The sequence below is a fragment of the Nyctereutes procyonoides genome, unplaced genomic scaffold (genome assembly GCF_905146905.1).
Source record: "Nyctereutes procyonoides isolate TBG_1078 unplaced genomic scaffold, NYPRO_anot_genome, whole genome shotgun sequence".
NCBI lineage: Eukaryota > Metazoa > Chordata > Mammalia > Carnivora > Canidae > Nyctereutes > Nyctereutes procyonoides.
Window position 1 is genome coordinate 2,406,235 of NW_026575133.1, and position 15,598 is coordinate 2,421,832.

The 15,598-nt window shown below is 38.4% G+C and overlaps 1 protein-coding gene across 1 annotated transcript in view; it reads right to left on the reverse strand.

The window, feature by feature from the left end:
* TM9SF3 (transmembrane 9 superfamily member 3) overlaps window positions 1-15,530 on the reverse strand; it is a 65,883-nt gene extending 50,353 nt beyond the window's left edge. Inside the window, exons 1-2 of the mRNA XM_055346189.1 lie at window positions 15,385-15,530; window positions 5,255-5,450 (exon numbers count right to left, since the gene is read on the reverse strand). Coding sequence (XP_055202164.1) covers window positions 5,255-5,450; window positions 15,385-15,480 — 292 coding nt within the window. The 5' untranslated portion in view covers window positions 15,481-15,530. The remainder of the gene's footprint in view (window positions 1-5,254; window positions 5,451-15,384) is intronic.
* Between the last annotated feature and the right edge of the window lie 68 nt (window positions 15,531-15,598).

Below are 15,598 nucleotides of genomic sequence, written 5' to 3' on the forward strand. Positions count from 1 at the left end.
CATGAACCCAATTTTTAAAAACTCTAAATTATGTGGATGAATGTAAAGAAAGAAGGACGGAAGAAAATGTTAGTAATAATCACAACCAGGTGACTTTTATTTTCTTTACATTTCTCTGTAGTTTCCAAATTTTTTACACTGATCCTACATCATCACATCAAAATCAGAAAAAAATATATATATACACATATACATCCTTTTGGGGAAAAAAAGGTATCAATCTGGAAGTAGAACAATGTTATCAATGGCTTGGATAAGAATTTCTAAAAAGCCATGCTATTCAACTTTGCAGTTAGCACAAGGTTTAAGGAACTGCAAACATCAAGAATTCAAAATACCCAGACTGAAGATTCAATACCAGACTCAAATTATTTGATCCAGCTAAAACACTTTGGTTGAAACTAGGAGGACAAAATATGGCACTGAGTTCCCAGACTTCCAATTAAACAATGCAGATTAACCACAAGTATGTGGTCTTTCCCCTCCTGAAACTCCATTAAAATGTCTATAATAAAGGAATAAAAAGGATGTAGTACACAAGGACAAAAAGACAGTAAGAAAAGGTTTCAACATATTTTTAGAAAATTGAAAATGGAGAAAAGATGGCAAATGACCAACAAAGCAAAGGAAACCAAAACAGAACGGGGTTGATGTCACAGAACATAAGAGATACTTGAGTCACTCAGGAAGGCATCACACACATCAAAAAGTAGGGGACAAATCTAGGGCTGAACACATCAGGGAACTGTGTAAAAAAAAATATGTTTATGCGGGCAGCCCCAGTGGCGCAGCGGTTTAGCACTGCCTGCAGCCCGGGGTGTGATCCTGGAGGCCCCGGACCGAGTCCCACATCGGGCTCCCTGCATGGAGCCTACTTCTCCCCCTGCCTGTGTCTCTGTCTCTCTCTCTCTCTCTGAATAAATAAATAAATAAATCTTAAAAAAAAAAAAAGTTTATGGACGGCTTGGATGTTCAAGTTCCCTTCTCTACCCCCCACAATGCTAGATGAATAACCTCAATTCCCTCCTCCACTAGACCAGAGGCACCTTCTCCTATAGAACTCCACCATAGAAGCTGCAGAATTAGGGGAAGCAGGGAGAGCTGAAAACAGGGAGGGGAGATAAACTTAAGCAAAAAATCTTTAGGCTAAATGAAAGGACCGGCCACTTCCCCAGCCCTTTACCCAACTTTGGCAATCAGGCCTTTACCACCAGACAGGTATCTGGAGGAAAACATTACATAATGGTTAAAAGCTCAAACTCTAGGACTGTGCTCCCTAGGTTCAAATCCTTACTGTCACCTTCCATTGGTCAACCCTTGGACAAGTTATTTAACCTATGGGCCCCAACTTCTCACCTGAAAAATAAGGATAATACACCTCATAATGCTGAAGATGAAAAATCGTCAAGAATGAGAATCACTGAATTCGAAATATTTAAGACCTTGGCATTTCTCTCTACCTGCAGGACTCTCAACTTAGCACTTCACTCCAGAGAAGAAGAAATACTTAAGAAATAATTTCATAAAAAAAAAAAGAAATAATTTCATCCGTTAAGTTGGGATATTCGAGGAAAATTCAAAAGAGGATCAACAGAATAAATGGGAGAAATGAATCCTTTAAGAGTTATCAGTTTTTCAACAATATTTTTCATTATACTGCAAGAATTTTCAAATGAAGGGAAATGGGAGTGGATAGTGACCTCCCCCGGTTAGGAACTACTATTCCAGATCATCTAAAAATCATAGAAAACCAGTTATCTAAAGAGCAGTTAGGCACAAACTGCCCAGATGCTACACAATTTATTAAGAGCTTATAATGTCTTAAAAGCTAAAGATGCAAGAGAGTAAGCAAGAATGCCACTATCCCTGCCCTAGAAGAATGAACTAAAGTACCCAGTGGTCTAGTGCAACAGCTTGAGGATAAATCAAATCCTAATTTAACATTTCATAATTGCTAATGCCAAATTAAACTGGAACTAGAGGCCCACATTATGTGCTATTAGTATCCATATCAATGACCATTTTTAAAATGTAAACTATGTATCAGAAATTTTGATAAATGATCCACATAAATTACCTTATTTAAATCAAATAACAATTCTATCAAATAGATATGATTTCCCTCATTTCAGATGAGGAAAATGAGATCAAAGAGGTAGAATAATTTGCCCATAACTACACGGGAAGGCAGAGCTGGCACTGGGACACATCAAGTCTCTTGCTGTGCTTTTTTCCACAACAGTAAGGTTCCAAGAGGTACCCTCTAAAATCACAGGATAATGAATTCAGGCCTGGTTCAAAGATATCCCATTTAATTCTGTCCTTCTCTTTTTATTTTCCCTAAATGTTCTCAATTTAGTATTTTGTCTAGTGGTAGTATATAACATTACGGGGAAAAAAATTTGTATGTAAAATCTCAAGTAAGAGGCATCCTACATTAGACTTAAGACTATTACTATAAAAAATAAAATAAAAAATAAAAAAATAAAAAAAATAAAAATAAAATAAATAATAAAAATAAAAATAAATAAAAAATAAAAAATAAAAAACTATTACTAGTTCCGGTGATCCCTGGGTGGCTCAGCAGTTTGGCGCCTGCCTTTGGCCCAGGGCGCAATCCTGGAGTCCCGGGATCGAGTCCCGCATCGGGCTCCCGGCACGGAGCCTGCTTCTCCCTTTGCCTGTGTCTCTGCCTCTCTCTCTCTGTGTCTATCATAAATAAATACATACATACATACATACATACATACTATTATTAGTTCCCTAAAAATATATTTAGTGACCTTCATTTCATGAAATACCAATCCATTTAGCCTGACAGAACCTACTAAATTTTTAAAAAGGTGTGTGTGTATATCTATGTGCACATGTGCGTATGTATGTGTGTGTATATATTTTTTTCTAGTTTAAAAATATTTCCAAAATGTTGCTTTCTTATGCCTTCAGAAGAACCTTTAAAAATTAAATACACAAGAGATTAAAAGATTAATAATATAAATATTTCTATAATTCACACAGGGACAGAAGATTATAGTTTCCATGGCATCATCAGTATGCTGTGATATGCCTTGGGCAAATCATTTCATCTCTGGGCCTCACTAAGGGGAAGTCAAATGACACAATATCTAAGGTGCATCCAACCTTTAAAATTCTATGATAGTATAAATAACCAGAAAACCTCATAAAACATTTTTCAAAGCATTACCAACTATGCCTCTGAACAGGGCAAGCAAGGCACTACAGCAGAAAGAGAAATGTAATCAGCATTTACTTTTTCATCTGGACCACTTAATTTAGCCGCTCCCTTAGCAGCATATCTGTGTTGGAGGTATAGCGCTAACAAGACTCCGAAGAACCGCCAACTCTTGGGGAATAACACCTGGCCAGCTCTTGTTCTTTTCATCTAATGTTGCTCAGTCAGAAAGTAAAATAAACTTTTATAGCCTATGAAAACTCTTTCCCTCTATCTAAACAATCTTTCCATTTCAGCCTCAACTAATAAAAAAAAGTTGAAGACAGCTGAATGATTACTCTTCTTTAGTAAACAGGGCGAGGATTTCAAAAAGTGATGAAATCTGTCCACAGTAGGACTCAGAGTTTTTGCCTATTCGCTCTCTCTGGTTCCTCTTTAGTAAACTAGAAATGTGTACCACACATGAAAAAGGAGAAAGTTATGTGAATAAACATAGGATTGAGGTTCTCAAAGATCCTACACACTAATCTAAGCTTTCCTCTTACTTGCAATTAAATATTTAGGTTACCTGATTAAATTAAAACACAAGCCTCAGGGCATGTTTATAATAATTTATAAAGTTACAGGCCAGGCCACTGTGGTTTAAAGTCACAACTTAATTTTATAATTAAGCCTCAAAGAATATAGTGGTGAAGCAGAGCAGGGGAGAAGAATGCAAAAATATATATTGATTTTCCATAATAGTAACAAAAAATACTATAAAAACAAGAATAAAATTTAACCAAGCAAAATTAAGCATTATCTTTAATATATTATTTTAAAATATCTCAATTCAGGGTGTCTGGTTGGCTCAGTCGGTTATATACATGTCTGCCTTTGGCTCAGGTCATGGTCCTGAGGTCTCAGGATCAAGTCTCATGTCCGGCTCTCTGCTCAGTAGAAAGTCTGCTTCTCCCTCTCCCTCAGGCCCTATCCCCACTCATGCTCTCTCTCTCTGGATGGCATGTTCTCTCTCAAATAAATAAATAAAATCTTTTTAAGAAAAAATAAATAAAATATCTCAATTCACATCCTCCTCTCAAAAGTACAAAAATACCAGAAGTCAGTTACTATTCATTTTACGCTTATAGACAATGAAGTCAAAATTAAAGAACTTCAGTAAAATCAATATAGTAAAAGAAACAGGATTAAAATTCAAAGCTCCTGATTACAAGATCCAAGTTCTATTCAAAAATCAAGATGCCTAATCAAAGATCCTGTAAAAATTCAATTACTCAGGCTTCTGCTCACTGAGTTAAAAATGTCTATGCAGGAAATACACTCTCTGGCAAACTTCACAGAGGAAAATTAAAAGTTTAAACACAGTTACAGGGCCTGATAAAATACATACCAACATAATAAATTGATCAGGATTTTTTTCAATTTTGACAAGTCTTTGACTTAAAAAAATTTAAAACCACACTATCTTCTAGGAATTGAGAGAGTAAATTAATGCACACTGATTAATACACTCCAAGCCAGTGGTACAAGTGTGGATCTGAGGCTTTACACAAAATTTTTAAGTATCTATCCATATACTATCTATCCACCTGCATCTCCAGAATTTATGAATCTATGAAGGTCTTCCCCAACCATATATATCAATCATAGAAGGTTTACTAGAAATGACTTTTCAGAAAGAAATAGGTTAGAGGAAGTAGAGTTTTATTAACAATTATTTATTTTATTATTTCACAAATATTCAAAATAATTCTTTATTACTAACATACTTTTCTAAATACAATTCACTTAAGTTGTAGATTAAAACTTTTTTTTTTTCATCTAAAGCCATGATTCTCTAGGACCAATCAGCAATGTCTGAAGATAGTTTTGGTTTTAATAACTGGAGGGTGCTACTGGCATCTACTGGGTGGAGGCCAAAACTCTGCTAAATATCCTACAATCTACATCATGGCCTCCCACAAAGAAGAATCATATGGTCCCAATGTCGATAGTGCCAAGCTTGAGAAACCCTGATCTACAATCTAACTTGTATTATATGGACTATTAAGGTTTACTTACCTTTGAATTTAATATCCAGGCCACTAAATTCCAATTCAACTCCTTGAAGTGCTTCTCCCAGAGTTTCATGGTAATGACTGATACTTTTTTTTGACCCCACACAGAATGGAAGTGAAAAGTACTTATATGTTTCTTGGCGATTATGGTAGGGCCCAACAGTATTCATCCACAAGACAACTTCTTCTTTATCTTGATACTGAGACAGAAAAGCAAATCATAATATGTTTTTTTAAAAACTTACTTCAAATTAAGGAAATATTTGTTATTTGTGCTAAACAATAGTGTATTGTCTGAGAAACTATAAAATAAAATACTGGAAATCTATTTTAATCCGATGATCAATGTCCACATCTTAAAAAAGACACTCGGTGATTTTTATGCTTATAGGCAATGAAGTCAAAATTAGAAATCAAGACCCTGAGATCAAGAGTCAGACACATAACAGACACCCCAACACTTGGTGAATTTTAAAATTGTATCTTCTGATTGTGGTCTCAAACAGATCCACCTTTTCTTAAGCTTAATTTACCAAAGGTATTGTTTAAACAAAGTCCAATAGCACATCAAATAATTATGAACCCAGAACCAACATTATTCACCATGCTAATATGGAAATGGAAGGAGGAAAGAAAATCAATAGCTTATCTAGAACCTCATGGTAATCATTAAAAACTAAAAAATCTAGTGTTGCCAGCACGGGCAAATAAAAGTTCATCTCCTGTCTAATCTTTTCCATGGCCATTGCAAAGGACTAGACAGGAGAGAAATGACTAAACAAGAGAAAGCCATACTATGAAATCTTCACAGTCCATTCAAGCCATCATTCTATCTTCCCCCCTTTTATTAGCCTGAAAGACATGCACTGTATACATATTTCTTTGAAAAAATAACTGGCTCTCCCCTTCAGTAAATACTGTATGTAGTTAAATCTGGAGTGTGGTCCAATGACTTTGGTTAGGTGACTTCACCTTTCCAGCATGCCAAAGATTTCTAAGATCTCAAGTTTAAAATTCCAATGATTCTATGAAAAGTAATTACCCAAATAATTTTAAAACTAGTAATCCTAATTAGCAACATAAATTGAAGAGACCATTGGATACAATTTAAGTCAACTACTAGTGCAGAAGTTAAATCACTGAACAATTATTTACGGAGTGCCTGCCATATGCCAATAATTATGTTTGTAACTGAGGATACAAACATGTTCCCTTCCCTATTGGAGCTCAGAGCCTAAAGGGAAAGATGGATACTGAACTAACAATTATAATAAAGTAAGGTGCTATGGAGCATATAACAAAGGAAGCTATCCAACTAACCAAAACTACCAAATTCCTACCTTCAGTTCTCCATCTAAAACTAATATACAAACACTTATCAAAATCCAACCTCTCCGGGCAGCCCAGGTGGCTCAGTGGTTTAGCGCCACCTTCCGCCCAGGGCGTGATCCTGGAGACACAGGATCGAGTCCCACGTCAGGCTTCCTGCATGGAGCCTGCTTCTCCCTCTGCCTGTGTCTCTGCCCCCCCCCCTCTCAAGAATAAATAAATAAAATCTTAAAAAAAAAAATCCAACCTCTCCAAAAACATTACTCATCCCACCCAAATCTAGCCTTTCATCTTTGTTTTTCTAATGGTACCACCATTCTCTCAGGAGACTCAAACCCCAAGTCCCTCTGTATTCTCAAAAACTTTGACTTGTCTACTTCTACTCAAAGCATCTACCTCTTCCTATTGATTCACACCACTGGCACCCTAAGAGCATTACCTCATCTTCAAATAAGATAAATATCTCACTGCTCAAATAAGACATCACCCAGGTCATTAAGAAAATAACAAACTATCTTACTTTTTGAGTATATGAGACAAATACCAAGCACAATGTTAGGTGTTAAGGATACACAGTTGACCCTTGAACAATGCAGGGTTAGGGTTACCAACCCACCCTGCAGTCAAAAATCAATATGTAATTTTTGACTCTCCAAAAACTTTACTAATAGCCTACTGTTGACCAGAAGCCTTATCAGCAACATAAACAGTTGATTAACATATTTTGTATGTTATATATATTATATGCTATATTCTTACAACAAAGTACGTTAGAGAAAATGTTAAGGAAAATACATTTTATCATACTGTACTGTACTTATGGGGGAAAAAATTCTGCATGTAAATGGACCTATGCAGTTCAAACTCATGTTGTTCAAGGGTCAATGCACAAATAATTAAAATGCTGTCTTTTCCCTTAAGAAGTTCACAATCCATAATGGAGCCAGACAAATAAATGATTAATGATGAAAAAAATAAGTGTTAAAATTAAGGTAATAAAGGGCTATTGTAGCAACAGTAAAGCAATGATTAGTTCTGCCTTGGCAGAGAAGAGTCAGAATGAATAACAATATAGGAAATCATAAGCTGTTTCAAGTGAATTCAGAAAAACAGTTGATAATCTTCATGTATGAAGGAATTAATCAAAGGTCTGAATATATCTATACATCTCTATTCAGCTGACAGAAAGCTATATGTGCCACCACTCTTCCATTCAATGTTCATGGTCACATAGCACTAATTAATAAAGGTACCCCTTTCTGCTAAATATACAGAGATGGATATACCATAAGAATTCTCAAAGCAGTGAGCTAAACCAATCAAGTATCAACTGACGAACGTTGGTATTAGAAATGAAACCTGCCTGTTAGGCAGAAAACTCTCTGTACACAAAAAGTCATTAATAAATATGATGGGAAAACACCGGAAAATGCTGACATGTAAAGTTCATTAGGAACTTACTAAAAAAGACAAAGCTTGAGGTATGTGTACTGGCTAATATGTGCACTGATTGCAATAGTAGCCTTTGAGAGAAAAAAGGGGAGGTAACAAAATACATGCACTTAAGATGAGAATGCTGAACAAGAGGATCTATCAATGAGGACCTTGTCATTAATCGTGCTAAGTCTGCAGCAATGTTTAAATGTTACTTGTAAAAATAAGCACAAAAACACTTTCTATAAATTCCAATACTCATAATTACTTTAAAAGTAGACAAAAACTTGAACATAAATACTTGTTAAAATAGGGCATTCATTTATTTCATACAAACCAAGGCTAAAATAACCGAAGGGTCACAGTTTACATTAAACTACACATTCTGAAGTCACTTATTTTAACCATTCATGAAACCTGAACAGAGCAATCGGTTTGTGATGATACGATGGAAAGTGCAGTCACAAAACCTACACCATTCTGTAGCCCCAGAGTCCTGGAAAGAGGACTGAAATAATAATCAGAAATATGCATAGGTAATATACACACACCTTCATACATATAACTACACATACACATATGGAGGGTGTAATTAGGGTGAATATTAAGGTAAAAATGCTTCTTTTCTTTTACATCACTCCCTTATGCAAACCATGGTCAATATAATGAACCTAAAATGTTACTTTTCATTGCAGTTCTTGATTATCCCTTAAGAGTAAGTGCTCCCAAGAGTTCTTTTTCAAGAGAGAAAATGTGTCTTAAAAATGTCTTGAAATTGGGGATCCCTGGGTGGCTCAGCGGTTTGGCGTCTGCCTTTGTACCAGGGCGCGATCCTGGAGTCCCGGGATCAAGTCCCGCGTCAGGCTCCCGGTATGGGCCTGCTTCTCCCTCCTCCTGTGTCTCTGCCCTCTCTCTCTCTATGTCTATCATAAATAAATAAATCTTTAAAAAAAAATGTCTTGAAATTAGGGCAGCCTTGGTGGCCCAGCGGTTTAGCGCCGCCTTCTGCCCAGGGCGTGATCCTAGAGACCCAGGATCGAGTCCCACATCAGGCTCCCAGCATGGAGCCTGCTTCTCCCTCTGCCTGTGTCTCTGCCTCTCTCTCTCTCTCTCTCTCTCTCTCTCTCTCTCTCTCTGTGTGTGTGTGTGTGTCCCTCGTGAATAAATAAAATCTTTAAAAAAAATGTTTTGAAATTAGAAAATATCAAAAGAAAGACTTCACACAACTTTTTAAAGAGAAAGAAACCTTTCCCTAAAGCTGTAGAGAAAGTCTTTGACCTCCACCAGTCTGCTGGAAGAGGGCAACAGGTAAGGCTCCTCTCTCTACCTATGGCTAAAAAGGTATACATCACATTCAAAACATTCCACGAAGTCCTAGCAAGCTCTTTTTAAATCCTTTCCTTGGAGGGACAGCTGGGTGACTCAGTGGTTGAGCGTCTGGTCTTTGGCTCAGGGCGTGGTCCCGGGGTCCTGGGATCAAGTCCCGTGTCAGGCTCCCTGCATAGAGCAGGGTTCTCCCTCTACCTAAGTTTCTGCTTCTGTGTGTCTCTCATAAATATATAAATAAATAAAAACTTTATAAAATAAATAAACCCTTTCCTTGGAAAAACTCTTGAGTTGGCCAATGACACTGAGAAAGACGAAGTTTTATAACCTACCTGTAGAGTATAACGAGAAGAAGGGGAGGAAAAAAGTAAAGGAAGCACATCAGTGGATCAGGGGATCCCTGAGCAAGGCCGTAGCTCCTTCCATGAAGTCTTTCTGCAAAGTAGCCAAATGAAAGGAGGTAAAGACCTCACCATTCTACTCATTTTCCAGTTCTCAGAAGAGTTTCACTGTTACCCTGAATTTCTGGGCTGTCCACTCCAGTCAAAATGGTCTTATAGTACCTTCCCTTCCTTTCCTTTTCCACCTTGTTTCTCATACCATCCCTCAAATCTATAATGCCTTCCTCACCACTTAGCTAATCCTGTAAAGCTACTCAAATCCTCCTTTCTCAAACCCTCCAGTCCTCAGGCAAAGCCATAACAGACCAATCCCTAACATGATCTCACCATTTTTTCCAACAGTATTATCAGCTAACAATAAGCACACACTACGTGCTAGGCATAGTTCTATGGACTTTGCATGAATATTTAATCCTTTCAAAATTTTATTAGGTCTTATTATTCCCCATTTTACACATTAAAATAAACAAACTAAAGAACAGAGATGTTAAATAACTTGTCCAAGATCATGCAACTAATTAGTATCAAGCTTACAAACTCAGGACTAAACTTTTGCTAATGGCTAGTTGGCTTCATTAAAGAGCAAAAATTAAATGAAGAAAATATGAAAAAAGGACAGTTGTACAAAGCAACTGACAACAGTACTGGATACCGAACAACTTTTCCATCTGAACCTTTAATCTACCCTAAAGAAAAATCCTTCCTAAGAAGCTGCTTGTGTTCTAATTTCTAAAAGCATGACCTTTATTCTCAGGATGTCACCAATGTTAGGCCTCTCTTACTTAAATACTGTTTATGTGCTGAGAAAAGGGAGACACAGAAATTTCCCTTCTTGATAGAGATCATGAATTGTTTTTTCTCAGGAAGAATACTTTAGGAGATAGTGTTACTGTTGTACTCATGTAAAATCTGAATAAAGAAATGAGAATTTATATTCACAGGCAAAGGACCAAGGGCTCAGAATAAGCATTCAAATGCTACCACCTTCATGTGATGAGGTAAAAGACACATGTTTGTTTTAAAATACATATCTGAGAGAGTAAAATCTAGTCCTGAAAGTGTTTCAGAAATCATCATTTCAATCTTTTGTTTAAAACAACATAATTTTAATACAAATTACAAAATATAGAAGTATATTTTTGGATAGTCTATTGAGATAACCATGCTCTCTTTCCCCCTTCTCTCCCTCTCTCAAAATAGCCTTGTACCTAAATAAACTTTTAGTCTACCATAGAGTACAGCTGAAAATAGGACAACGAATTATAGCATTTCCTAAAACTGATCTATATTAAAGTACTCACAAATTCACCTGTAGTAAAGAGTTTATTCTCTTTATAAATCTTCAAGTAAGTTTTAAGAGTTCCTATACTCCCAACAGAGACAAAGACAAAAGCTGCTATTTGCCAAAGGAAAGCAAACAAACTATTCCTGAAATCACTCAATGGTATAACTGTCTATAGTAGAGACTGAGTGCAGGCTACTCCAGGCACAGATCAGGTCCTTCTGACATTACCTAGCAGAGGTACAATGGGCCACAAAGAAATGGGATTTAGCCTAATTAGGGCCCTAAATCACAATAGGCATCCCAAAGACTCTGTATCTTAAGTGAACAATGGTCTGGATTTGTTTACTGTGCTTTAAGCAATAGGGTTTCACGCTTCTAACACTGCATATTCTTGTCCCTAGTAGCTCCCTAATTACTCAAGTCACTCAACAAGCACTGATTAAATACCACTGTACTAAGCACCGAACGTAGGCATGTTAAGAGACAAAAAAAATTGACTTTGTGATCCTGAGGAAACAGAACCCATAAAACTTCAAGGCTACAGTACAAACCATAAAATGCATTAAGATTCTGGTGCCCTTCATTATTGGTTTTTGGTGCTGACATCTTTACATAGTATTACTATGGAAATTATACCTACAAGACAGTAGGGAAAAAAAAAGGACTAGAGAGTCACTAGGCCTCTTCAGGCTATTAGGAAAATGAATGTGTTGGATTAAATGATCTCAAGTCTTCCCAGTTCTAAAATTCTGATTCTCAATTTGAAATCTTTCTAACAGAGTCCTTTGGAATCTTGGGAGACATGGCAATCTAACTATAGATGTTTCCAAGTTCTCTGAGTTTCAGAAAACCAAATAAGCATAAACCACACCTTCTATACCCTTCACTCACCCTAAAAAAGTCCTTTTTATGACCCTTAATCACATATTAAGGTCTTGTCTTTTCATGAAAGTGTTATTTTTTTATTCCAAACGGTATATCCTACAATCTATGTATGATTTAACTTTAGAAAAGTGGAAGGATACATCTTTATATATGCTAGATGTGTATATATTCCAGAAGTCAACAGCATGTTTCCTTCTCATCATCCTTATGAAAATATTAAAAGTTCTGCATAAATAAGTGCATACAAAATACCATGTCAAATGGTCAGCTGAATCCTAATTCAGTAGGTAAAATAAGAGAAATAACGGGCTTTGTGAAACTAGATGAACTAGTTATCCCTTTTTAAGACCAGGTACACAATTTGTGGGACCCAGTGCAAAATAAAAATGCAGGTCTCCTTGTTCAAATTTTATTAAGGGGTGCCTGGTGGTTCAATCAGTGGAGTATGCGACTTGATCTCAGGGTCCTAAGACTGAGCCTCACAATGGATGTAGAGATTACTTAAAAAAAAAAAAAAATATATATATATATATATATATATATATACATATATATAGAAAATTTCTAGCTGGTGACAGCAGAGCAACAAAGCAAGCATAGTATCCACATGCCTGCTCATATTATGTGACTGCGCAGGTCCCTAGTAGTCACCTTAATAGTGTGACTGCACTATTAAGTGGGCCCTATCCGTCTTTACTGCTAAACCATCTCTGTAGCAACCCATTATGGAGTTAAGGCTTACCCAAAAATTTCTTTAAGCACTTAAAAATAATATCAATACAAAATACTATTAATAATATCAATACAAAATAATATCAATACAATTTAATACCAAGTATTTTACTGTCCTATTTTTAGGATAAAGGGCTGCATTAATTCAGACTGAGCTCAAATCCCACCTGCATTCCCACTGGCCATGTGGCCTTAGACAAATAACCCCTCTAGCGTTGGTTTCCCCATCTATAAAAAGGGTATAATATTATTTCCCTCACAAGGTTATTTACATCTAAAACAAGAGTTAATATATATGTAAAGTTTGGGATCCCTGGGTGGCGTAACGGTTTGGCGCCTGCCTTTGGCCCAGGGCGCGATCCTGGAGCTCCCGGTGCATGGAGCCTGCTTCTCCCTCTGCCTGTGTCTCTGCCTCTCTCTCTCTCTCTGTGACTATCATAAATAAATAAATAAATAAATAAATAAATAAATAAATAAATAAATAAATAAATAAATAAATAAATAAATAAGTAAGTAAGTAAGTAAGTAAGTAAGTAAGTAAAGTTTTTGAACAGTGTCTAGCACACGCGGCCAACAAAAATCCTATTAGTTATTATTTCTAGCTGGAAACTGCCTTCACAGAAAGTTAATCTAAAGGGCAAACTAACTTCTGAAAATGGCTCTTTAATTAATAATTCAATCCCACAAGTTTTTATTGCACACCTACTCAACAACCTTTCCTTGGCAATTTTTCTCCTTCTTCAATCTCATTCTCTCTTCACTAGCTACTTCTGCCCTCTTGATGGGAAAAAAATTCACTTGATGATAACTTTTCAATACCTTTATCTGACTAAGGTGAATGCCCAGTTTTCAAGAAATATTTTCAAGAAACTTGGGAAAAATAGAAATTCTAATAGCCAAAAAAAAGACATTTACTTAAATTTTATACTTATAGCTTAATGTTATTCTTCCTAGAACCTTTTTTGCTTTTTAGATAATGTATATTAATAACAGGTAACCATGTGAGAGACCAGTTCATGAATAAAGTGAAGTGGATTCTATATCTCTGTGCCCAGCAATTATCTTACACGTACTATACGCTCTCAAAAAGCTTTTCTCATGTATTTTAAATTCAATTACTGGTATAAAAACCTGAAATGTTCCCCGCAATAAAATTGCAGTGAAATCTATATTTACATCATACATCTATAAATTAAACTCAGGCCTTTTTATATACCTACAATTTGTGAAATAGTAATTAATAGTTTTCCCTATTCGTAGCAGTTTATATAAAGCACAAGATCAAAAAGGAGAACACTAATCTTAAATTTGTATGCCTGTATAGTGGAGTTTTAGGTAAGAGAAAGTTGTGATGAGCTTTATTTGGTAACTTTCCCGAAGTGTTCAAAAAACTGCAAAAAATACTAGAGACAATACAACTGACTAAAGGGATTCCCACTGCAAATGAACAGTTCTTACACTCTGAGATTTGACCTGACAGAGAAAACAATACGAAGCCTTTTTTTAATCAAACCGTTTCCACTGTGAACAAAATCATCTTAAGGTGAAGTCACAGATATAGCATAAAAACACATCACTGATTTCAGATTCGTGTCTCAAAAAGAAGTTTTTGGCTGTGACCAAAGGTAAAATAGTCAAAAGCTTAGAGCGTTCATTAGCTAAACTAAAAGCCCAGCCAACCCAAGGAACTAGAGAAAAGAGGTCTGATTAGTTACAAATTAAATCTAAAGTAGGGTCCACTGAGTAAATGAGGATGATCACTTCACTTCCTCACTTACCAGGAATGACACAAGACTCCCCCGAATTTTCCAGATCTAGTACATACACCATCTCTCACGCAAAATCATGTGGTTAATGAGTTACAGTATTAAAGCGCGCGCACACACGCACACACACGCACACACACACACACACACACACACACACACACCCACCCCACTCGATAAGCGACATCTCAATTTACAAGACTTCCCTGCCTGGCTCACTCACACCCACCACTCCGAAAACCATGAGTTACAGCCCCAAGTGAAAGTCACCTGAGAGTCGTTAACATCCACACTTTGACGTGAAAACGCCAATTAAATAAGCGGCCAATCTATTTTAAGCCAAACGCAAAATGAACTGTTCCTGGCCTACAGGAAGACTGGGAAGCTCGGGGCCCCTGCGGCCAGGAGCCGCCGGGAGACCCCCGGGACGGGCGCCTCACTCAGGGGCTGGAGGGTGCGCACAAAGTTACAAGGAAGGCCCAGGACCGAGCGCGTGCGTGGACACGTGTAACCCGCTCTTCACCCCAAGTCCGTCAGTGCTGCTCCCACGCCAGGGTTTTGATCCGGTTTGGGCAGGAGGAAAAATAAAGGCCGGGGAGGACCCAGAAGTGGCGGCTATTTCCTGGTCAGTGTGCGACGGGTAATCGTGGTGCATCCATCCTCCGCCGCGGCGTAGCCCCGCTCCCTTCCCGGGGGCCAGCCCCTCGCCCCGCTCCCCTCGGGCCGCCTCGCCCCCGGAGCGTGGCGCCATTTCGGCGCGGGTCGGGCCGGGAGGCCCAGGCGCTCGGGAGCCGAGTCCGGCCCGGACAGCGCACACAGACGCCTCCTCCCAGCTCCCGGGGTTCCTGCTCCGCCAGGCCCAACCGGAAGGCGCTCTCGGCGGCCGCGGGGACCCTGCAGGCCGCGCCGAGCCGCACCGGGCGGCGGGCCGGGCTGCGGGCCGGGGGCTGCCGCGCCGGCCGGGGACGCCTCTCACCGTGTGCTCGTGCTCGTCCGCCCGGGCCCGGGGCAGCACCAGCAGCAACAGCGCGGCGGCCGCCGCCACGCCGGGAGCGCCCGGCAGCGGCCTCATCCTCCGCGCTCCCACCGGCCCGGCGCCGGCCCACCGACTCCTCCTCCGCCTCCTCCTCCTCCTCCTCCGCCGCCGCCGCCGCCGCCGCCGCCGCCGCCGCGGCCGATTCGCATCCACG